This window comes from Mustela putorius, unplaced genomic scaffold (genome assembly GCF_011764305.1).
Source record: "Mustela putorius furo isolate JIRA1106 unplaced genomic scaffold, ASM1176430v1.1 tig00000738_pilon_pilon_pilon, whole genome shotgun sequence".
NCBI lineage: Eukaryota > Metazoa > Chordata > Mammalia > Carnivora > Mustelidae > Mustela > Mustela putorius.
In genome coordinates this window covers 2,104,491-2,127,931 of record NW_025421463.1, presented here as the reverse complement: position 1 = coordinate 2,127,931, position 23,441 = coordinate 2,104,491, and the positions used below count along the sequence as shown (strand labels likewise).

The 23,441-nt window shown below is 54.7% G+C and overlaps 2 protein-coding genes across 4 annotated transcripts in view; both read right to left on the bottom strand.

The window, feature by feature from the left end:
* The window catches only part of SULT4A1 (sulfotransferase family 4A member 1), a 31,598-nt gene extending 29,460 nt beyond the window's left edge, over nucleotides 1–2,138 (bottom strand). Inside the window, exon 1 of one of the 2 annotated variants that reach the window (XR_006607784.1) lies at nucleotides 1,901–2,138. Coding sequence is in view for 1 of the 2 variants with exons in the window: in XM_013045196.2 (XP_012900650.2) it covers nucleotides 1,901–2,069 (169 nt within the window). In the remaining variant the exon portion in view is untranslated. The remainder of the gene's footprint in view (nucleotides 1–1,900) is intronic. The other variant, XM_013045196.2, reaches the window with a different exon arrangement.
* A 7,990-nt stretch (nucleotides 2,139–10,128) lies between these two features.
* Nucleotides 10,129–22,801, bottom strand: PNPLA5 (patatin like phospholipase domain containing 5). 2 transcript variants are annotated; one of them, XM_004771163.3, is made up of 9 exons: nucleotides 22,556–22,801; nucleotides 21,935–22,167; nucleotides 19,902–19,967; nucleotides 19,391–19,600; nucleotides 17,764–17,824; nucleotides 16,478–16,663; nucleotides 14,383–14,515; nucleotides 12,097–12,213; nucleotides 10,129–11,529 (listed from the first exon to the last, which is right to left on the bottom strand). In XM_004771163.3, the coding sequence occupies exons 1-9, from the start codon at nucleotides 22,746–22,748 to the stop codon at nucleotides 11,418–11,420; spliced, it is 1,311 nt and encodes a 436-aa protein (XP_004771220.1). In that variant the 5' UTR covers nucleotides 22,749–22,801; the 3' UTR covers nucleotides 10,129–11,417. The 2 variants fall into 2 exon arrangements, with proteins under 2 accessions (XP_004771220.1, XP_004771222.1); XM_004771165.3 differs by lacking the exon at nucleotides 14,383–14,515.
* Between the last annotated feature and the right edge of the window lie 640 nt (nucleotides 22,802–23,441).

The window sequence follows — 23,441 nt, the reverse complement described above, 5'->3', positions numbered from 1 at the left end:
AACAGCGGTGGGGAGAACAGGAGCCTTCAGAGGACTGGTAAGAGCCTGGAAAGGCCATAAGGGCTGCTGGGAATTTTTTTTAAGCTTTAAAGAGGTGGCTCTCTAGGGTTCTTGCAGGGATCTCACGCAAGGCACGAGGGTCCCAAGGCCACCACTGGGTTTTCTGTCACCAAGGGAAAGAGCCCTGTTTATTCTTCTTAATAAAAAGTTCAGAGTGTGCTTTCATCTGTCTTTGAAAGATGCAAGTTACCAACCAGATTTGAGCTTGGGTCATCTAGAAAAACCTCCTTAAACTAACACCTCATTCCTCATCAAGGTGCCCAGAAAGGTCCCTGCAGAACCACGCCAGGGTCCCCAATGGAGGGTCCCTCTAAAGCAGCCCCACGAGCCCCAAGTACACAGCTTTCCAAGTGAGGCTTTTGGCCCGTGCCACCTCCCCCACCAGCTTCTTAACTTCATAAAATGGAGGAAGGTACACGAAGCAGAACCCCTCATCTGCAATTCAAAAATCCTAAAGCTCTCCCCAAACCAAGTTTTTCACAATTCATTTGGAGGCAAACCCTGTCCTAAACTGACATGAGATGATTTTTAGTCTTGATCGCTCTCACTGTTAACGTGGGTCCAAAGCACAATCCCACACCCAGCTGGGGGTCTCAGCTGTATGAGATCTACGGCTCTGAAGGGAAAAGGCTGAGTCCCCTATCCCCATGGGGCTGTGGGGCTGCTGCAGCAGGAAAACCCCTCGCCACAGCAAGTGTCCTGTGTGCATCTCCTCCCTTTCCCCCTTCCCAAGGACAGCCTGGCAGCACCTTCAGACCTCTTCAATCTCCCCTCCCCCACCAACACGCATCCCACCTGCCGCTGAGACCCCGTCCTCAGCCTTCCTCAGAGGATCAGGCCTACCCCTCAGGAGTTGAAGACCCTGCAACAGCTGGGAGACCTTGGCAATCAGCTCTTCCAGCAAGCTACACTGTTGCTGAGCCAACATGACCTCCAGGCTGGCCACTGTCTAGACCAGTTACAGACACACTGCCCAGTATGGATCCAAGTGTCTCCCTCCTTCTCCAATACAGTGGCAACAAGGGAAACCCTCGGGTGTGCTCCAGGAACAGGGAAGCGGCCTCTTTCCCCTGCAAACCTCAGAAGAGACACCACATGATGATCTCGTACGTCAAGTCCTGGGCAGACCAGCCTGGCTTTAAATCCCAGCTCTGCCACTTATCAGCTGTGTGACCTTGGGCAAACCACTGCCCCTCTCTGAGCCTCACTGCCTAGACTGAAAAGTGAAGATGGCCGTCTCTACCTTACACGACTATCATGAGTATGAGGTCAATTAATGCTGGGAAATATGAATGCCCTACGTCCTGCCTGACGCTCCCTGAGTGACGGGGGCCGGGCCTGAAACAAGGCAACACCGGGCATGCATGGCGGCTCCCATCCCCCACCCGGCGCCCACGCAGAAAATGAGGGACGCCCTGACGCCCGTTTTAGCCCCCTTCCCAAATGATCACCAAGACTTTGCACTCATCAAAAGCCGAACCTGGCCCAGGAACAGAGAGGTTAAGTGACTGCCCAAGGTCACACAGCCAGCCGGGTAACGGGAGGGGCTCCAGGGAGGGGTAGCGAGCAGCCCTGGGCCTGTCCTGGAAGCTCCGGCCTAACAGGCTCCATCCCCAGGACGCACGGTCCAGTCCAGCCGTGGACAGCCGGGCCCACCTCGGAAGGTCTCCGGCCTTGGTTTCCCCAAATGCCGGCCGACCCCCCACCCACACCCCCACCCCACCCCCACCCCGCCCGGCGAAGTTCCGTCCCCTCCCCCCTCCTTCCCCGCCCCCGACGGGAGGCCCCTGGCGGCCGGCGCGCCGCAGAGCCGGGCGGGCGGGGTCTGCGCGGGGCTCACCGGACTTGGGGTAGGTGACGATCCACACGTCGCTGGGCCGCACCGGGAAGTTGGCGATCTCCTCCATCTTCCCGCGGCAGAAGGGCGGCAGCCGCACGCCGTGGAACTCGAAGTACTTGCTCTCGAACTCGCCCGGGGTGCTGGGGGTCTCGGCCTCGCTCTCCGCCATGCCGCCGCCGCCGCCCGGCCCCGGAGCCGCGCCGCCCGCTCCCGGCCCGCCCCGCGCCCGCGCCCGCACCCCGCACGCGCCCGCGCCCGCACCCCGCACGCGCCCGCGCCCGAGCCCGCCGCCCCAGCCGCCGCGCGGCGCTCCGCAGGCGTGACGTCACGGCGCCGCCCGGCCCGCGCCCCGCCCCGCCTGCGCTCCGCGGTATGACGTCATGGCCCCGCCCGCCGCGCGCCGGCTGCCCTCCGCAGACGTGACGCCGCGGGGTCTCCGGGCCGGGCCCGCTCCGCACCGAGCCGCCGTTTTCCCGCCCTGCGGTGGGCAGGACCCCTGGCCGCCGCCGCCCTCGCGCCCGCAGGCCGCATCCCCCCCCGCCGCGCGCTCATTCATCCACCGGCGGACGCCGTCATTCCGCGAGCGCTCTGCAGGCTCACCAGCGCTCCTGCCAGAAGTGACCTTAAAGGTTCATCTAACAGATATTTAGGGACCCTCTGATCCGTACCAGGCACTGGCCCAGGTTCCCGCGCTACAGCAGGCAGAAGCCCGGCTCTCCTGGAGCTTACATTCGTCAGTAACCGAGATAATCTCAGGTGGTGATGGGCGCTACGAATAACACGCTTCGTAATATCCCCCGGGCGGAAGGGGGGGTGTTAACTGCAGGTTCCAGGGCCAACCCCGGACCTCAAGAGACAGAGTCGGTCGGGATAGCGCCTTCAAATCTGCATTTAATAAAGCACTTTTTTTTTTCATTCTGCAATTTGAGAAAAAATGATTTCTAAAGGGGTTTCAGTCCATTCGGTCATTCACTCAGCACAAGTGTACTAGGCATCTACCACGTGCTTGGGGCTGGGGGAACACAAGATGAGAACAGTGGGGTCGCGGTCTAATTCTCTGAGTCTAGATGTCCTCCACTGCGGAAAGGGAATGATCATCTCTAGGCCTAGGCGCTATAGCTGGGAGGGCGCAGAGACGACTGTAGCAGCAAGAATCCTGAGCACGGCAGGTGGGCAGGACCTACTCCCTCTCTCTCTTGCTCTGGAATGATGTACTTGCATAGAGACACACACGCGTGAGCGGGGTCGGGGGGGGCACGGGCCATGTGTACACAGTGGGCAGAAGGAGGAAAGAGGAATTAACCTTGGCTCTGGAGGCTTGTGGGTGTCTTCATCCAAACGGAAGAGGACAATCCAAGCACCTGAGACATTAACGATTAGGTAATGACACGGACAGGTAGCCAAAGGCTGGAGAAAATGAACAAATGAAAGAACGATTGCCTGATGTTTCAGATGAGGGCTCTCACTACAGGAGAAGCCAAGGGAGAAGGTTTTGGATTGGAATCTGAGGTACTGACATGAACTTACTGTTTTTTTAAATCCCTGTTTATCTTTGCTGAAAATGCTTTTAGGTACTGGTATTCTAGTAATAACGAGGCACACCATGTGTCCAGATCTTTGGCCCTAAATACTTCCCCACCAAAAGGAACCAGACTCTCTTGGGGTGGGGGAGGGGAGGCAGGGAAACAAGGCCAAGTCCAGGGCTGGGGAAAAAAAAAAAAGTACAAAATGAGTCTAAAGCATCTTGGTAAAAAATAAAATGTTAAAAAATGATAGGATGGGTCAAAAGGACACGGGGGCTAGACTGAAAAGCCTAATTAGAAAAACTCTGTACATATTAGACAAAAAATAGGAAATAGCTTGGGACACCTGGGTGGCTCAGTCAGTTAAGTGGCTGCCTTCAGCTCAGGGTCCTGGGATCAAGCCACATGTCGGACTCCCTGCTCAGTAAGAAGCCTGCTTCTCCCTCTCCCTGACGCTCCCCCTGCTTGTTCTATCTCTTTCTCTCTCAGACAAATAAATAAAATCTTAAAAAAAAAAAAAAAAGGAAACAGCTCAAATGTCTATCAGTGGTAGACTGAATAAATTGTGATATGCCCACACAATGAAAATACTTACTACATAACAATTTTATTTTATTTTTTTTCTCAAAGATTTTATTTATTTATTTGACAGACAGAGATCACAAGTAGATAGAGAGGCAGGCAGAGAGAGAGGAGGAAACAGGCTCCCTGCTGAGCAGAGAGCTCTATGCGGGGCTAGATCCCAGGACCTTGGGATCATGACCTGAGCCGAAGGCAGAGGCTTTAACCCACTGAGCCACCCACGCGCCCCTACATAACAATTTTAAAAAGTACACATACACATATGTGTGTGCATGTTGGTGATGGCATAGGTTCATTGTTTTGCTAGTTTTCTATTACTGCTGTAACAAATTACCACAAACTCAGTGACTTAAGACAAAAGTTTATTACCTTATTGTTCTGTAGACCAGACATCTAATGAGGGTGTCACTATGCTAAAATCCAGGAGTTTCTGGAGATTCTAGGGATGGATTCATTGTTTTTCCTTTTCTAGCTTCTAGAGGCCACCACACTCCTTGGCTTGTGGCCCCTTTCTCCATCTTCAAAGCCAGCAGTGGTAGGTCTAGTCTTGCTCACATTATATTACTCTGACATTGACTCTTCTTTTGTGTCCCTCTTCCACTTTTAAGGACCCTTGTAATTACCTTGGACCCACTCAACAATCCAGGATAATCTATATTAAGATCAGCCAACTAGCACCTGTAATTCCATCTGCAACTTTAATTCCCTTTGACATGTAACATAACATATTCGTGGGTTCTGGGGATTAGGGTGTGGACACAGTGGGGGGACACAGTTGGGGAGACACAGTGTTATTCTGTCTACTTCGGTTGTATTACTTGAAACTTCTCTATGGGTTCAGATTTTTTAAGAGTAAAAATCTGAAAAAAAAAAACTTTAAAAGAGCTAACCTTGAGGATTCTACCCCAAAAGCTATTAGGATTAATGAGTTTATTGAGATCGCAGGATACAAGGTCAAAAGGCAAAAAACAATTCCATTTCTACATACTACCAACAAACAATTGGAAATTGAAATTCTTAAAATTGAAATTTTAAAAATATAATTTGCAGTAGCATCAAAAAACATTAAATGACTTAGAAATATATTTTAAAAATATGTGCAAAATTTGTATGACAAAAGCTACAAGACATTGATGAGAGAAATTAAGGAGAACCTAAAGAAATGAAGACATATACCCTGTTTGTGGGTTGGGAGTCTCAACATTGTTAAGACACCCATTCTGGGGCACCTGGGTGACTCAGTCATTAAGCGTCTGCCTCCGGCTCAGGTCATGATCCCAGGGTCCTGGGATCAAGCCCCATATCAGGTTCCTTGCTCGGCATGAAGTCTGCTTCTTCCTTTCCCTTTCCCTTTCCCTCTGCTTGTGTTCCCTCTCTTGCTGTCTCTATCTCTCTGTGTCAAATAAATAAACAGACTTTTAAGACTCCCATTCTCCTCAGATTCATCTGTAGAGTCTGTACAGTCTCAGGCAAAATTTCAATGGCCTCTCTTGTGCAAATTAACAAGTTGGTTCTAAAATCTCTATGGGAAAACAAAGAACCTAGAATACTTAAAACAACCTTGAAAGTGAATAATGAATTTGGAAGATGACTTCAGGACTTACTACAAGGCTTTTTACCATAAGGCTATAAATCAAGACAGTATGGGATTGGCATCAGCACAGACATATAGATAAATGGAACAGGATGGAAAGCCCAGAAATAGACACACACATACATGATTGATTTTTGACAAAGATATCCTTATGGAGCAGAAAACAGAAATTTCTTAGGAGCCCAAACTGTCCACCAAGGCCTGGTCTACCCTATGGGTAGAGAAGGCCCCTCTCTGGAGGTGTGTAAGAAACTGGATAACCTGTCTTGAACAGACCTCTCCCACAAAGTTGGATGCAGAAGTTTTGTTTCCGATCCCTAAGGGTGTTGAGGCAGAGGGAAGCTGCTGTGGGCTGCTGTCCGTGGTGCTGAACGCTCCCAGTGCACCAGATCCTACTGCCCTCCAGATTTCACATCGGGGACTCCGATAGCCATGACTCCCTGAGGCCCAGGTTTTGCTAGTTTTGTTTTTTGTTTTGTTTTTTTTTAAAATATTTTATTTATTTATTTGACAGAGATCACAAGTAGGCAGAGAGGCAGGCAGAGAGAGAGGAGGAAGCAGGCTCCTCTCGGAGCAAAGAGCCTGATGCAGGGCTCCATCCCAGGACACTGGAATCATGACCTGAGCCTAAGGCAGATGCTTTAACCCACTGAGCCACATAGGCACCCTGGTTTTGCTAGTTTTATGTTCTGTTTTGATGTATATTTTCCATCTGCATGTGCTATCCAATTTTTAATGTTAAGTACTCGTTTATTATGGAAATGTCAAATGTATACAAAATTAGAGAAAATAGTTATGTGAACTTCTGTGAACTCATCACTCAGTTTCAACTGTCACCAATCCACGTTTCATCAACTCTCATTCAAGATTATTTTGAAGCAAATCTCATGTATTATTTCATTCATAAGTATTTCACTATAGATCTATAAAATATCTCTAAAAGACAAAAACTCTTCAAAACACAGATTCCCAATATATTAACACAGCGAAAAAATAATGCATGTTCCTTAACATCACCGAATACTTGGTTAATATACAAGATCAGACTTTGGAGGTGGGATTTAAAGTTCAGAGAGGTTGAGGTATCTCCCTGGGGATGCCTGGTGAGCCAAGATTTAGTGCTGGGGCAGAGGTCACCCCACCAGCATCACGTGATCCCAGCCTCAGATTAGTACATACAGCCTGCTTGGCACAGATGACAGTAAGCAAGTCTGAGGCACAGACTGCTGGCTCAGGCAGGTATTCACCCTCACACAGTGGCCCCTGAGGACACCAGTGCCCAGGAAATAGAGGCTCCAACCATACTCCTGCCCAGATAGATATCTAGATCAAGATCATTTACATCAGAATCCTTGCAGAAGACTCTTCAATATTTCCACCGAGCATTCTAGTGTTCAGAAAGAAAGGAACCTGATCTGGGTTTGAATGCTAATCCCACCCCTGACCAGTTGTGGGATCTGGTACAAGACACTTCACATCTCTGAAGCTCATCTCTGAAGCTCAGATTCCTTGCAGGTTTAACTTACCATGGCCATCTCCTACCTACCTTTGCACCTACAGTATCCCCTCCCGGAATTACTTTCTGCCAACCCAAATTCTAGGCTTCCACGAAAACCTGGCTCGGAAACCCATTCCATTGTGGGTAATCCCCTCCTGGAATCATATCTAATACAGTGGTATTAATCATCTATATTATGGGCTTCGGAGCAGAGCTGGAGGCCCCTTGGAAACCAGGTGATCCAACCCCTGATTTTAAAGACAGGAAATGAGGAATTGATCAAGGACAAAATTTGCCGGCTGTTGTAGATCTGGTGTACTATGAAGCTGTAATGGTCTAGGGATCTCTCTGTTTCCTGGAGCACAGACTTGGGCATTTCCAGCTCTACCACTTACCAATCAACATAACCTTTCTGCACATTTGTTTCCTCATCCATAAAATGCAAAGTATATTACCAAACTCCCAGAGTTACTGGGAGAGTTGACATGATGGGCTTTGTAAAGTGTAAAGTGAGTGCACTTGAAAGGGTTAGATTCCTTATTATGTCCGCAGAACTAACAGCAGAAGCATGAGAGCTGCTTGGGACAGGGATCTGCCTCAGGCATCAGGATACACCCTGCAGACAGCTGGCACTCAGAAAACCAATCTGGGGCAGGCATTTGCAGTCAGCCTGGAAAAGTGCATTGAGAATAGGAGCCATGGCTGTGCCAGGGCTCCAAGGCCCAGAGAGGTCCTCGGCTGGAACATTGGGAGAAAAAGGAGCATGGCTGACTCATGATTCTAACTCTGTTGATGGAAGAACACGGCATGGGTCCAGAGGGGACTTTGATATTACACAGGTCTGGGCCCCATCACGCCCCCCCCTGAGTTTTCTTTGGACTAACCCCCACCCGGGGTGGTCTAAGGCTCAGAGGAGGCCCAGTAGTCCTCCTAGTCTGGTGTCCAACACACAGCAGACATGAAGTTAGTGCATTTCACTTCCTGCTCCCTCTTTCTTATCATATGATGCAGTCTAAAAGGAGCATTTACTTTTCTCAAGTTAATATTTCATGAGGAATATGCTGTTCGCTGCATTTTATGCAGCGGGAACCTGAGGCTTGGACACGAAAGGGCATTTCCCTAGGTTACATTCATGCTCAGTTGCAGAATTGGGACTCGGACCCACGTCGACCTCTGTTCAGAGCCCTAGATCCCTCCTCTCCTCTGTAATGCCTCTGGGCTCTGTACTAGGAGGCTATATGGGTTAACAAGCAGGGAACTCTGACCTGGATCAGCTCCCAGGCTGTTTGCTTTGTCAGCAGAGCCCCCTCCAGGCTTAAGGAAGAACATAGCACGGTCGGTGGATGGCTCAGTGAAATCCACAGGCGTTGCCCAGGCTAAGCCCATTCATTCTGAGGCTGCATTCACAGAGGCACTGACGAGTAGGTGGGAGGTGAAAGGCAATTTAGGTGCAGTAGTGGTCATATTGTATCAGGGGCAGCACTGGACTCCATCCTCCTAAAGGGATTTGAACAAACTAGGGGTAAGGGGTTGTAGTTTACTGAGCAGAAAGTCTGGGTTGGGGATGTCCCTGAGAGTGGCTGTAGGGCACAGGCTATTCACTATGGAGAAGATCAGCCCCAGAGGGGGCAGTTCACCCCCTTTTTATCTCTGCCATGCTGTCCCCAGGCAGAGGGAGCAGGCAGGGTGCATGGTCCCAGGGTGCAGAGCTGGGATCAAAGGAGAAGGCCATAGGCAGGCAGATTTTAAAGCCACGTGAGAAGAGGTCTAAGAGTTCAATAGGAGAGAAAGTGGGGAAGCTTATAAACTGTAAAGCACTGTGGATGAGGCTTGTGAATAGTCACTGCAACCCCAAGTTGTGAACAGGTGACCCTGATGCATGAGTCACAAATAACAAAGACCAAAAAGAGTTTTATCAGCAATTGAGATATTCAGCCAAGTAAGCTAGCAATATTTAGCAACGTGCTGCTTGGGGAAGGAGGAGGATGAAGAAGAAGGTGGGAGTGGCCGACTATCTTTCTCAGTCTAAGACACAAAGCAAAGCAATGGGGGCAAAGTTGGCTCTCGGGTGAGCCCCAAAGAACCAATGGGAGAGGTGGTGATAAAGGGAGGTCTGTTTGCCCACGGGAATAGAGGCCCACGTCCTTGATACAGGACAAAGGACAGGGGAACAAGAATATTCTCAGAGCCCCCCAGAGCCTGTAGATCCTCAAGCTGGTGTCTCGGGTGGCCAGTCCCCCCCTTTCGAGGAAATCCCAAACCCAGCACCTGGGAATGGGGATAGGGCGTCCCAGCTCTGGGTGAAGAGAATCCTTGGGGCTTCGAGATCATATGACTCAAGGTAGGACAGCCCCCTTTGTGACAGCCAGAGGGGACAGAAGCCAGCTCAATCCCAGGGGATCCTAGATCCTGCAGATGAGCGGGGAGGTGGACCCTCCTGGAAGTCCTCACTCTCTATGCCTCTTCTCTCCCTTTCAACCTCCCACCCCCGAGCCCAGACCCTCCTATGCTCCACTCACTCACTCTGCACTCACCTTCTTGCTTCCCTGCTCCCAGCCCTCCACTGACCACCCAAATCCAATGTGCTGATCACCATGACCGTGGCCGCTATGACCCAGCCTCTGCCTGCCCTCTGCCTGCCCCATCATTCACAAGGCTCTGGCTGGCCTCACGGGCTACTTTCTGTTTCTTAAACACAGTGACTGCATTCCCATCTCGGGGCCTTTGCGCCTGCTGTTCCCTCTGCTTGCAAAGCTCTTCCCTCAGCTCTCTGCCTCTCCTCTGAGGCCTCACCCCTGACATCATCTTCTTGGAGAGGCCTCCCTGGACCACTGACCCAATGTTGCTCCCACCCCGACCACCATCGTGTCCATCTTCTCTTGCTCTCCTCATGGCACTGCCACCCCTCAGATGGTCTCATTTTCAATTTCCAGTTGGCTGTTCGGCATCAGCTCCCCCCACTAACCCATATCAGAGTGTAAGTCCTTTTTTTTTTTTTTAAAGATCATTTATTTATTTATTTATTTGACAGACAAGTAGGCAAAGAGGTGGGCAGAGACAGGGGAAGGTAAGCAAGCTCCCTGCTGAGCAGAGAGCCCAATGATGTAGGGCTCGATCCCAGGACCCTGGGATCATGACCCAAGTGGAAGGCAGAGATTTCAACCCACTGAGTCACCCAGGTGCCCCCAGAATGTAAGTCTTATTCACTGCTGTGACCCCAGAGCCTACCACCCATTAAGCAAAAATCAAATAAATGAATGAATGAAGGAAGGAAGGAATGACTTGTTATCTCTTTTGTTTAGATTTATTCCTTTTCTCCCTTTTTCCCTTGGACCTACCTCCATTTCCCCACCGCCCCCCCATCCCTGCTCAGGCTGAGTGTCTCATAAGGGCCTGGCCAAGACACGCTGTGGGTTCTGCTCTGAGGACAGAAAGGGGGTCAGCTCCCAGGAGAGACTAGAGGAGGGCTGGTGTCCCCATCTCCTCTCTGCCTGAGAAAGAAAGGGGCCTGGGGGGGGGCGTGCAGGCACTACTGTACCATGAACTTTCCTAAAGAATAAGGGGGTGGTGTCACGGTGCTGGCAGCCTGGGGCCCTTGGGCACCCCAACAGGACACATACAGGTGAGATTCTGAGATGCTGATGCCCCCTCTCTCCTCCCACCGTCACGTCTCCTGCGGGGGGGCTCCCGCTGGATGGACCCGGTAGGAAGCCAGAGATCAAGGTTGTAGGAATGAGGCAGACCATAGGGGTCACCCTGGGGCAAGTGCAAGACAAAGGAAGTCAGAGAAAGGACCTGAGGGGAGGCACACCCCAGCCCATCCTTTCCATCTGCCTTCTGATCACTGACACTTGATCTTCTGTAAAGCACTCTGAAAACTGTTCGGTGAAAGTACCCGAACCCCGCTTCTCAGTAGATGCTGGCCCAGGGTCCTCAACATGGAAATTCAAAAACCAAGATGTGTGCCTCAGCTCCTACCTTCCTTTTTCCCTCTGATGTCAGAGTGACCTGGACACAGCTACCAAGCGACATACCAACAGGCTGGGCCTTTCCCAAAAAAGAAGTCCTCAGGCCCCAGGGAGGGGCTCCAAGGAACAGGGGCTACAGAGGGGCTGGTGGGACCCCTTCTGGCTCCTGGGGGCCACCGCCCACACAGTCAGGGGCAAGAGTGGAGGGCAAAGGGGAGCTGTCCCTTCCGTTCTCCGTTCAGCAGACAGCACGACACGGAGCTCTGAGCTCCAGAAGACTAGTCAGGACCCGAGGACTGGGGGCAGATCTGGGCACAGCGTGAGGGCCAAGGCAAGGACCAGGGGAGGTCAGTCAGTGGGCTGGCCCTGCTGACTGCCCCTCAGGCCTGATGGGGAGGTCTGAGCCCTTGGCCAGGTCCACAAGAAGAGCTGCCCCAAGCTGGAGGGGACTGGTGATAGGCAGGCTGCGGAGGAAACAGAAGCCAGTGAGAGCAAGGTTTTAGAGCGCAGGGATGGGCCAAGGGCAGGGTGGAGCTGTGTGCGGGCAGCCCTCACATTCAGGGAGCCCTGCGGTCATTCTTCTGCCAGATCCTGCCAGGTGGAAAGCCCTGAGGCCCTTACTCTGGTCACACAGACATGGGTGAGAAGGTTCCGGGATGCTGTGAAGTGGGCTGGAAGGACCACGGGGTCTCTCGGCAGTAGGGAGGGCAGGTCGGGGAGAGACAGGCAGCCCCGACCCAGGCCCCACAGAGGACATGTGGGGACAGCTGGAAGGCTCTTGGACGGGCTGATGGGGAACTGGCCGAGCAGGGAGATGCACTCGTCCTCTGGGAGCTGGTCCTGCAGACTGACCAGCGTGATGGGCATCAGGCCCAGCACGGGTCTGGCCACAGCGGTGACCAAGCCTATGCCAGTGGCTGCACAGGAAGGCTGGAGAGAAGGACACGGAGGGTGTGGACGGCCCGCCCAGGGTCCAGGAAAAATAACCACAGCCACACCTGCTCCACCGCGGGCCCGTGCGCCCACCTCACCTGACCAGCTGGAGGAGCTGGTCCTTCGACCTGGAGTAGATCTCGAGGGCGAAGCTCTGCAGCACGCCCCACATCCACCACAAATCGCTCGGCATATTGGGCAGCCACACCGCCAGCCTGGAGGAAGGGGCAGAGAATGCTTCGCTCAGCTAAGCCCGAGCCTATGGCCCCGCGGAGCCCACCTTCCCCGTGGGCCCAGAGCATAGCTTCGGGTCCCTGCCCCTGAGGCCCTGAGGCACCAGTCCGCGAGGAAGTGGAATAAGGGGTGAGAAGCACCGAGAGTATGGGCTCCACTGCAGAACTGGTTCATGCCACGGGGCACAAGTGGCAAGCACGAGGCAGGGAAGAGCTGGGCTCTGGGGCCAGGCTGGGGTGGGTTTGCAGCCCAGCTCCCCTGCTCATCAGCTGTGTGACCCGGGCGGGTCGGGAACCTCTCTGGGCCTCAGCTGCTTCGCCCTCCAGAAGAGGACCATCGGCTTACCTGCAGTTCCTAACCGCCTCCCTCTCTCTCTGTCCCTCCTCCTCCTCCCCAGACCTGCCCTCCTCACTCCACAGACCTCCCTCCGCTCTCCCCTGAGCAGCCAGTGACATTGCCAAAACAGATGTCTGATCATGGCCCTTTCTTGCTCCAAACCCTCCCACAGCTCCCCACCTGGGCCCTGTGGGGTCAGCAGAGGACCAGGTCATCCAATTACAGCTGAGAGAGGGCCTGACTGGCCACCATCTCAGAGTCACTGCACACAGCGAGGCCTCCCCCACAATGTGCTGCCTTCAGCAGAGCCTCTCAACCAGGAACTCAAATGGACAGACAGGCCACAGGATGTAGTATGAGAAGCAAAATATAAGCTAGAGCATCACCTCCCTTTTTCTGGACTGTCTGCCTCTATTATTACAACCTACATACACATTGAGCATGTTGGTTACAAAAAATGCTAAGTCTGAATTTCCCAGCGGTCTGGACAGGTTTCTCCATCAGTGCTCACATATGGACCCTTTTTTTCTAGCTGAAAAGTCTAGCCTTTACCCTTATCCTGTTTGACTTCAACCTGTGACTTCAATCTAACAGCTCAGCGTGAGGAGAATCTGAGTTAGCAGAAAGCTCTCTCCTGGCTTTGGGTCATGAGCAATTTCAACAGCAGGGCTGATCGAGTCATTAACCTAACACAGAGCAAAACAGACCTGTGACTCATTGTCATTGACCTTTTAGGGAATAAAGAATTTAAAAAAAATACAGCTCTCCCTATGACACTTCTCTACTGAAACCCTTCACTGCCTTCTAACACTGGTAGGATAAAGACCCCATTCTTCACGTGGCTCTAGAGGCCTGCTTGTCTAGCCCCTGCCAGCCACTGCCACACTGCCTCACCACCACCCCTTCTTATTTCCTCTGTCTTCTGCCCCCGGACCTTTGCACATGCGGTTCCATTCCTCTGGAATGCTTTTCCCTTCCCTCTTTGCCTAATGGACACCCACCCATTCGATTATAACTTCAGAGTTACCTTCTTTAGGCAACCTTCTCTGACCAGAGAGCCCCTAGTGTGAGCCACCTCAGTTCACAGCCAGTATAGACCTCTTTTAGGAATCACAACCAGTATAGACCTTTCTGAATATTTCTAGGCAGAGGTGTGATTGCACAGATGAGTGTGTGACAGTTTGGGGGCTATGAGTTCCACAAGGTCAGGGCCTGGGTCTGAGTCAGGGCTGCCTTCTGATCCTCAGCCAAGGCTTGGCCCCTGGCTAGGCCTTTAGTATAACTATCGGTGGAATGAATGAACAACCAGTGCAGAGTGATTCATTAATCGGCCAAGTTAGAGTGGTTAGTGAGGTCTTACCCACAACCAGTCTGCCCTGGAAGGGCCTTGTTTTACAGAAAAGGAAGCTGAGGCCCAGAGAGGTCAAGAGACCCAGCCCAGGCCACACAGCTAATCTGAACCAGACCAGCCCCCAGAGTTATTTCTCCAGAAACAGCACATCTCGTCTGAGGCTCTAACAGGTAGAACAAAGGGCCAAAGGTCGTAGAGAAGGGGAAAGGCCAGAGCTTCGACCAGGAGGCCCTGCTCCTAATCCGCTGGTCACAGCTGCCCACCATCTCCCCACCAGTGTCATCTTGCAGAGGAGAACCCGCGGGATTCCTCTGGGTTGTGCAACCAGCACCAAGCGGCCCGGGGGCGCCAGCCAGGTTCTGCCCACCCAGCATGCCAACTGCCCCTCCTGCCTGAGGCAATGGGCTCCCCCACAGCCCCAGTGACAAGCCAGCCCCCCCTCAGGACCCTGGCTGGACCTCACCTTCTGCTCCGGAAGTAAACATACTCGAAGGGTAGTGTGTAGGGCAGCAGCAAGTAGGTCAGTGCCTGCCCAAGCCCCGACCGGCAGAAGCGGGCCCAGGGGCTGGGGTCCCGCATACACGCTCTCTTCAGCGCTATAAGAAAAGCCATGGCGTGACCACCCATGCCAGCCCCTCACCAGCACCCCTAGGGCAGGTGGCCTGAACCCCTTTCCACCTTGTGCAGTCCACAAACTGCCCACCTCCCCGCCCCCCAGCCCTGTCTGCAGAGAAGGAGACTGCACTGATCCGGCCCCTAGTCTGAGGCAGCAGAGCGCTGGGCACTCAGCATGTGCTCTCTCATTATTGTCCCCAAACCGGCAGGGAGTGCCCCTTTCACAGATGAGGAGACTGAGGTTCAGAGTAGGGGAGTGACTTGCCCAAAGACCAGGCAGGGAAGTGGCAGGGTCCCCAAGATGGACCCAAGGACTGAGGCTCCCCGAGTTCCTTCCATCTCTCCTGCCCCTCTCCCAGCAGCAGCAGAGCCGGAATGACAACAACCACGTCCTGAGCCCCCAGTCCCTGAAATGACCAGCGTAGAGAGGACTGGCATCCCTGCCAGGGCAGAGCTGGAGCCCAAATCCTCATCTTCAGACCATGGCTGGGCCGCCAGCCTTGACTCTGGCTAGCGCTGCGGAGAGACAGCCACGCGGAGGGGTCACAGAGGACGCGGCACAGAGACCAGGCTCCTTGTTCACCTGCCGTGTTTCCCAGACCGGGTCCCGTCCCTTCCCTGAGCCTGCGTTACCTCCTCTGGAAAGTGGGGCTCAGCAGGACCTACCTCCCAGGCAGGTGGGCAAGGACTAAGGGGGGGTCTGTAAAGGCCAGTCAGGTAACTCGGGGTCGGGGGTGGGGGGGTGGGGTTAGCTGGCTGCGGGCGCGGGGGGGGGGGGGGGAGGGTTATCGCGGAGGAGGCTCTCTGGTGCCCCCGTGTGGCTGCAGGGATGCCGCCTTGGCACCACAGCTCCAAGCTTGGACCTCAGGGGCTCAGCACACATTGAGGCCCACTTCTGCAGGCCGTGTATGGTCCCCCGTGCAGAGCAGAAAGAGGCGCCCTCTCCGTCCCCTTTGCCCACCCACACTGTCCTTGATTTAGACTCAACCACCATCATCTCTCCTCCCGGGCTCCCCGCTCCTGCCGCCCAAACCCAACCCCTCCCAGCTAGGTGCGGTAAACACCGGGCCTACACTTCAGAGCAGCAGTGAACTCTGGAAAGGATGGGTTGCTTCTAGTAAGCCCCCCCCCCAGTGTCTCCCCATCTCTCTGCTCGTGCATCTTTCAAAGCCACCTGCCTGACCTCCCAGCCTCTGCTCCCCGGCCCTCAACCACGACCCTGCCCCCACTAAACCCAGGACATTCGCACAGGCCTCTGCCTGGACGCTCCTCTTCTCCGTTTTGTCTGGCTGATTCCTCCTCTCCAGCCTCACTTAGATGCTGTTCAAACCCACATCCCTGCCACCAGGACACATGCCTGGACCCTCCTGCTGCACCATTGTGACTTTGGGGTCACTAAGCAGGAGAGCAGGCCAGATGGCTCAGGACGGAACCCCTGCTTGGGCTATTTGTTAGCTGTGTGACTTTGGACAAGTCACTTAACCTCTCTGTGCTATGGCTTCCTCATCCATACAATGGGAACAATACAGTGCCGTCCTCAGAGTATTGCTGGGAGGATGAAACGAGTCCCTCTCCAGGTGGAGAGTCCAGAACCTTCTGTGTGTGCCTCTGTCACGTCCCTCAGGACTTCCTGCCCTTCCCTGGCCCGTGGGCCAAGACCTGGCTCTCTGAGGCACAGATCTGGGTTTCAATCTCCCAGCTGCCTCTCTGAGCTTTGGTTTCCTCATCGGGGAAATGGGGTAAGGAAAGCACGTAGGCCACAGTTGTGGTGCAGAGTGAATGCCACCTCAGGTCGAAAGGCCCTTGGCACCCAGTAGGTGCTCAATAAAGGAGTCCTGTCTTCTTCTAGCCCCTGAGCACCAGCAGGGCAGGGTCTCTGCCCCCTGTCCCCTGGATGCAGGGCATGGGATAGGGGAGCTAGTGCATGAAGGAAGGACCCATACCTGCCTCCAGCTCTGGTGAGAGCTGCTCAAAGTCGGGCACGTCCCTGACCAGCACGTTGGGCACCGCCCAGTTGAGAGACAGGTCCCCCTTCTGGCCTCTGTCGTGGCCGGTGTCCTGGCTCCCATCAGCCGGGGGTGGGGGCTCCTTTGATGCCAGCATCCAAAGAATGGGTTCCTTGGTAAGTCCTGGGTCAGCGGAAAGGAGGGATAAGACAGGTCAGTGTGTCCGGAGCCCCCTGGTGACGGCGACGCCCCTGGCTCTGCAGCCATCCATCCTCTCGATCCGCAAACCCTGCGCTGGAGACCTGCCTGCTGCAGGATGGATCCACGGCTCCTCCCGAATGACCTCTTCCTGCTCTCCCCTGGCCCTTCTCCGCTCCCCATCTCCTGTGCACTTTCTAGTGGTTCATCGGAGCCCAGACCCTGAAGACGCAGACCAAGGTTCGAGCCCCGATGTCAACAGCTGCTAGCTGGGGGACCTAACTGCTCCGTGCCTCAGCCTCCCTCTCTGAGAAAGGAGAAAATGAACATCTGCTTCAAGTGATTGTTCTGAGAATTAAACACCTAGAGAGAAAACCTAAAGCTCAAGCCCAGATTTGGGCACGTATTAAGTGCTCAGCAAATTCTTCCCGATGCTGTGTGCTTGAGGCTGTCGTGTGGGGTAAACGACACGGGTTCAGGAACCAGATGGCCTGGATTCAAATCTCAGCTCTGCCATGTCGAAGAGCATTGGGTGACCTCCAAACTCTTCAGCTGAGAAGACCTCTGTAGCCCACCCCTTCCCCCATGACTAAACACACACACACACACACACACACACACACACACACACACACAATCCTGGGGCCGTACTGAGTTTTGTGCCCCAAAGGTACTTGCCTCTGTTCCTTTACTCTCGCTCATCTTCCCTCTGCTTGGAATGCCCTCTTCCTTTCTGTCTTCAACGTTTCCCTAGTCTTCATAACTAGTCAAAGCCCAGCGTATCTGTGGCCGCCTCCAGGAAGCCCTCCTTGCCCACCTGCCAAGCTGGGTCAGGTGCCCCCTCTTTGAGCATCCCTCCACCTCCGTGGGGACAGGTCTCCCCACACCAGTCTAAGGGCAGCTCAAGAGCAGGACACCCGTGCGATCCTCTCAAGGTCCCAAGCCTCCAGCTGAGGCCAAGCATGGAGCAGAGACTGGGGGAGAGAATGCGGGAGCTGAGGTCCCTAACAGTGCAAACACCTGGAAAGCAGGATCTACTCGGATTGCCCCCCCCCCGCACCGCCACCATGGGGGCTGTCACCTACCGCGTCTCTCCAGGAACCTGAGGGCATCCAGGTAGCCTTGTCTGCAGCTGTCGGCTACCACCTGCCAACACACAGGGCGGAGAGGGATGGGCAAGACCTGGCCCTGGCCCTCAAGTTGTGGTCAAAGGCAAGACAATCATCTCCTGCTGGAAGCCATCCCTGCCCAGCCCGCGCTCCCCAAGAACCCCCTCGGCAGGGCTCGAGGACCCCAGTGCTGGGCCGGGAGGGCCACGGGACTGCAGACAGGATGAGCTGCTCCATTTGCTTTCCTCCCCGCAGCCCCGTGGCACTTCCCTTCTCTAAGACTCCTTGGTGGGGAGGCGGCTCTAGCTCCAGACTCTCCGCTCTCGGTCTTAGTTCTCACCTCTGGAAAATGGGATAAGATGGCCTGGCCTAGGACACTCGGGACACTGCCTGCTTCCCTGTGCGTCAGGCATGGTGGCTGCCTTTGCCCTTTGATGTTTATTTCCAGAACCAGCCTGAGATAGCAGAGAAAATTGGGGGGCGGGCACACCCGCCTGTCCCAATCACAGCTCTCCTATTGGGGACAAGGCACCTGCAGGTCCAGGAGGGAGCTCTGCCTTCCCTCACTGTGCGGCCTCAGAATGGCCACCCCACCTTTCTGGGAGCCCCGGCTTCCTCGTCTCTAAGAAGCGGCTGAGATTTTCCGTCCACCACACAGGTGGAGGGAAGGTCAGAGTAAATGAACACGATCTTGCTGCATAAATTACAAACCACGACAGCATCGAGGTGCCTGGCTGGCTCAGTAGGTAGAGCACGGGACTCTTGATCTCAGGTCATGAGTTTGAGCCCCGTATGTGGTGCAGAGTTTACTTAAAGTAAAAAACAACACAAAACACTACAGAACCATAGGATGAATCCAGGAATAGGGGAAGGCCAGGGCATGGGTGGGGTAGAGGAACAGGTTATGGAGATAAACTCTTTATCTTTGTTTATAACTTTTTATATCTTTAACTTTTTAAAGATAAAGATGTTTAACTTTTTATATTTTTGTTTATAACTCTTTGTTTATCTCTCTTTGTTGTCAAACTACCCATTTTCCAGAAGTATCAAGGGCATAAAACAAGAAATCCAGGTCTACAGTCCCTTTTTGTCTTGCCTATGCCTCGCCTTCATGGGGTGGCAAATCTGACCACAGTTTAGGGCAGGGGTTAAGAGTATGGTTCTAGGCTAGCTGCCGATTTGAAGTCTGGCTTTGCTGCTTCCAGGCTGTGTGACTTTGAATAAGCTGCTCAACCTCTCTGAGCCTTGGGTTCTCCTGTGAGAAACAAAGATGGTCGTAGCACCTTCCCACAGAGCCTGACCCGGGGAGGAGTAGCAGCAGAACCCTGGCTCACGCCCCAGTCAGGGGACTTGTGCTAGCCTGCCTTGATGTGGGGCCAGGCTTAACTCAACGTTCCCCCAGGCAGGGGAGGAATAGTAAAGACGCACCTTGAGCCCCATGCCGCAGGTTCAAGAACTTGGCTGTAGGACTCAGAACATGTATCCCAACTGCACTGAGGTCAGGTGGGGTGGGGTGGGGGTGGGGACACAGCCTGATTCACAAGACCCTGGATCATGGCCAAGCCTCTAACACCATCAAGGCAGGCACCGGGGCCCGACCTACCTCAGGGCTGGGGGGTACGAGGGCGGCGAACCCCAGGAAGAAGTTCTTTGTGGAGATCTGGAAACTGGCATTGAAGGCATTCAGCTCATGCATGCTGGCCGATGAGCTCTGGGGGCAGATGTCCACTGTCCCGTGGAAAGGGGACACAGTGATGGTGGAGGGCGAGTCCGCAAAGGGGAGGTTGTTGCTCAGAGCCCCGTCGATGTAGCGCTGCAATTCAGGGGGACTGTCTGCTCAGAGTGCCCTCTCCTGTCCCCACACTGCCACGCAACCAACCAGCCGGAACTGGGCTGCAGCCGGTGACCTCTAGCTGCCCCCAAGCCACTAGGACCATCTAGTCCAGGATGCTCCGAGCACCACCCCCCAGGAGCAGGGGCAGGGGTAGGACAGCACACAGTAGGTGCTCAGGAAGCACAGTTCCCTCCACCCACACGGCTTTCAGCAGAAGGTACCCTCGGCACCCAGAGCTCAGGGCAGGGACTCAGCCATCAGGCCCCCAAAGTGCACTTACCTCCCCTCTGAATTCGGGGGGAATTGTCCCACAGTAGAAAGGAAAGTAGAGGGTGCAGACCAGAGCCTGGGAAAACAAGTCAGCACAAACACCATAGCTCATGGTCCTGGCGTTCAGAACCCGCTCTGGGCATGGTCTCTAACCCCAGAGCTGCTGGCAAAGTTTGCTGGCGTCAGACTCGTGTTTAACGGAGGAAAATGAAGCCTAGAGAAGTTGGCACATCCCAGCCAGATGCGCAAGGCTAAGAAGGTACTTGAATGCAGGCCTGTCGTGACACCGGCCTCTTCTTCCCGCTGATGGGTCCTCGCTCACTTGCGACTGCTGCTGGGATGCCCCCCCACCATCACAAGGACAAATACAGGCACCAAGTACCACTTCTCCTTTACCGAGCAGGCAGGCATTCTGTACCGATGATCTAGATATGTCCCCCAGAGTGTGTTCCCTAGACACTGATCCAACCAGATGAATTTCAAACAAGAAACCCTGACTTCTGAGCGCCTGGGGGGCTCAGCTGGTGAAGCATTTACCTTTGGCTCAGGTCATGATCCCAGGGTCCCGGGATCGAGTCCTATGCCCGTCTTCTTGCTCGGCAGGGAGCCTGCTTCTTCCTCTGCACCTCCCCCCACTCATGCCCACCCTCTCTCTCACAAAAATAGATAAATAAAATATTTAAAAATAAAAAAGAAACCCTGACTTCTTTATCCACTTGGAATTGGAAAACACTGTCTACTCTTTCCCATGGAGGCTCTGACAAGTCCTGCAGTGGAAAAGATGCTTAACATAGTCACATTTGGGGCTTGAGAGCTCTGTCTTGGGAGTGGGGGATGGAGTGGGAGGCTGTTCTCCTGTACATGGTGTAATACTTAGCAACATCCTTGGCTTCTACCTGCTAGCTGTCAGTACTTTGCGCATGTGCACACATACACACACACACACATGTGCACATGGATGCACACACATGCATGGCACACGTGTGTGCACACAAACACATATACACGGAATTTTGACAACCAAAACCGCCTCCAACATTGCCAAATGTTCTCAGGGAGGAAAAATCACCCCTGGTTGAGAACCACTGACCTAGAGCTAACCAAGCTCATGGAGCACAGAACGTTGTCTCATGGTCTACTTGGAAATACCCGTCCAACCCTCTCTGGGAGAGGCAGAGCTCATCCTGCCTCTAACCTGCTGGAGATGTAAGTGGGAGCCTTGCTCCCACAGATTGATAATAATGGTGACAGCAGCTAATGTTTAATTGAGCACCTATTACATGCCAGGCCCTGTGCTATGTGCCATCCAGGCAAAGATGCTGGGCTAAACTTGAGGCTCCTTGGCTGGCTTCCTCGAGAGCCCATGGACTCCCACTCACAGCAAGGGTCTGGCCCCTCTCCTGCACACACTAAGAATCTGATCATCACAGACTCAGAAACAGTCCCCATGTTGGGTGCTGGGGTCAGCAAGATGAAGCAGATTCTACATGAGGCACCTCTGTCTTCGGGGACAGCACAGACCCTAATAAGAACGGGGAGCAGAGCTCCAGGTCTCTCTCCCTGTCTCCCTCCCTGCCTGAGCCTTCCCAGGGACCTAATCCCTACTTGGCCCACCTGAGCACTCCCACAGCCTGTCACTGGCCTCCCTCCCTGACCCTGTGGCTCTCTGTCACCACATCCTGTTTTAGGACAAAACTGGATTTTTTCCTAATCCACTGTGGGCGGGCACCCCTCCCTGGGAAAGCAGGGGCCCTGAGTACAGAAGCTGGATTTTGCCCCTCCCCAGCCAGTCCCTTCTGTGTTCCACCGAGGGACCTTCCCAAAGCAAGCAAGAAGTCCCACCCTCACCTTGTGGCCCCTCTCTGTACCTCGACTCTGTCATTCTCTCATTTGTAAACAAACCCAAGCCTCAAGTGACCAAGCGACCATCCCCCGCCCCCACTCCTGGGAAGGACTGTCTGCCCCTTGGAAGCACCTGGAAGTCACTGCAGAGATGGAGCGAACTCACCTGCCTCTAGGCCATGGGTCCCACCACAGGCTCACCTGGATGACTTCATCACGGGTTGCAAAGTCGGTGACTATGATGTTGTGTCCATCTGGCCAGCGAGTCAGCGAGATGCCCAGCCGCCGGGAGGCGAGGATGTGGATATCGGAGGGCAGGCTGTCCTGCAGCTGCTGCCTGATGTGCTCGATGGGTGCGAAGGCGGGGTGGAGGATACCCAGGCTCAGCCTGTCCACCTGCTTGACCATGCCCAGGAGATGGGAGCAGCAGAAGTCTGCGGGCGTGGGGAGAGGTGGGGGTCCTCCGTCACCCGGGGGCCTGCCCACATCCGTCCCAAAGACTTGACCTCCTTCCCGGGTACCATGGGAGTGGAGAGTCTTCCCCCTCTCCAGCTCAGAATATCTGTCCCCGGCCCTACATTCTAATGCTGTGTCCACCTTTTGATCTTGGGAACAGTCTCCCCAGCTCTGATCAGTCCTCGGAACAAGGGTAACCGTACCCCAGGTCCTCAGGGACCTTTTCGGGATCCCCTGGGACCATGTTGGGTGTAAAGGGAGCAGGGCAGAGCGCCAGGCACCGGGCCCTGAAACGCCCCTCTCCGCGCCCTCTCCCTCTTGCGTGAAGCCCACGTTCCCTACCCCCGTACCCCCAACCCCACGCACCGACGGACTTGCCGGCGATGATGGCGATGGCGTTGAGCGCCCCGGACGAGGAGCCGTAGAAGCGGCGGGCGCCCTGGAGGAGGTGCGGGGCGCGCTCGCTGAGGCAGCGGGTCACGCCCACATGGTAGAGCCCCAGGAAGCCGGCGCCCGAGAAGGACAGGCTCCAACTGCCCTCGTCCTCGTAGCAGCGCATGGCAGTGCGGTCGGCCGGGCTGGGGCGCGGCGGCCGGGCGGGGGGCGCTGGAGCAGGGCGCAGGAATTCCGCCCAGATGAAAGGCTCGGGCTGGAGCCCCGCTCCGCCCCGCGCCGCGCCCCCCGCCGCCCCAGCCAATGGGATCCCCGGGCCCCGACGCCCCGCCCCCCCCAGGTGCGCGGCGGGTCGGCCCGGAGGTGTTACCCGGAGGGTACCCCCGCGTCGCCCCCGCACGCCCGCTGGGGGGTGGATCGCGGGCGGTGACTGCGGGATGACCCGCCCCGGAGCAGTGGCGCCGGCGCTCCGCCTGATCTCTGGGAGCAGAAGGGTTACTCCCGCCCCCGTTTTACAGATGAGGGAACTGAGAGGCAGTGAGGGAAAGTGCTAGCGGGCAAGTGGCAGGGCAGGACCCGCAACACCCGCCCTTTGGGGTCAAGCCGGACTTCATTCTGCAGCTGTGCTGGTTCAGGTACCAAGGACAGCCGGAGTCAGCCGCCGCAAGCTGTGTGACTTTGCGCGAACTCCGCACTCTCTGGGCCGCAGTTTTCCCTTGGAGGCGAAGACCTACAGAGCCCTTCCTGCTCTGGTGGCGGGTCCTCTGGCGCAGACCTGGGCGGGGGGGGGAGGGGGGGACAGCTGGGACAGCAGCGCGGGCACTGGGCTCAAGTGTTCTTTGCAGTCGCCCTCACAGCG

What these genes read in the sequence shown, in the direction of transcription:
- PNPLA5 (XM_004771163.3), bottom strand. Translation starts at nt 22,748, where the DNA reads ATGCGCTGCTACGAGGACGAGGGCAGTTGGAGCCTGTCCTTCTCGGGC. An exon ending in CCCGTGATGAAGTCATCCAG is followed by an intron (nt 19,968 to 21,934) that starts GTGAGCCTGTGG and finishes TTGTTTTCCCAG; the next exon opens with GCTCTGGTCTGCACCCTCTA. An exon ending in CAGCTCCTCCAGCTGGTCAG is followed by an intron (nt 11,530 to 12,096) that starts GTGAGGTGGGCG and finishes TTTCCTCCGCAG; the next exon opens with CCTGCCTATCACCAGTCCCC.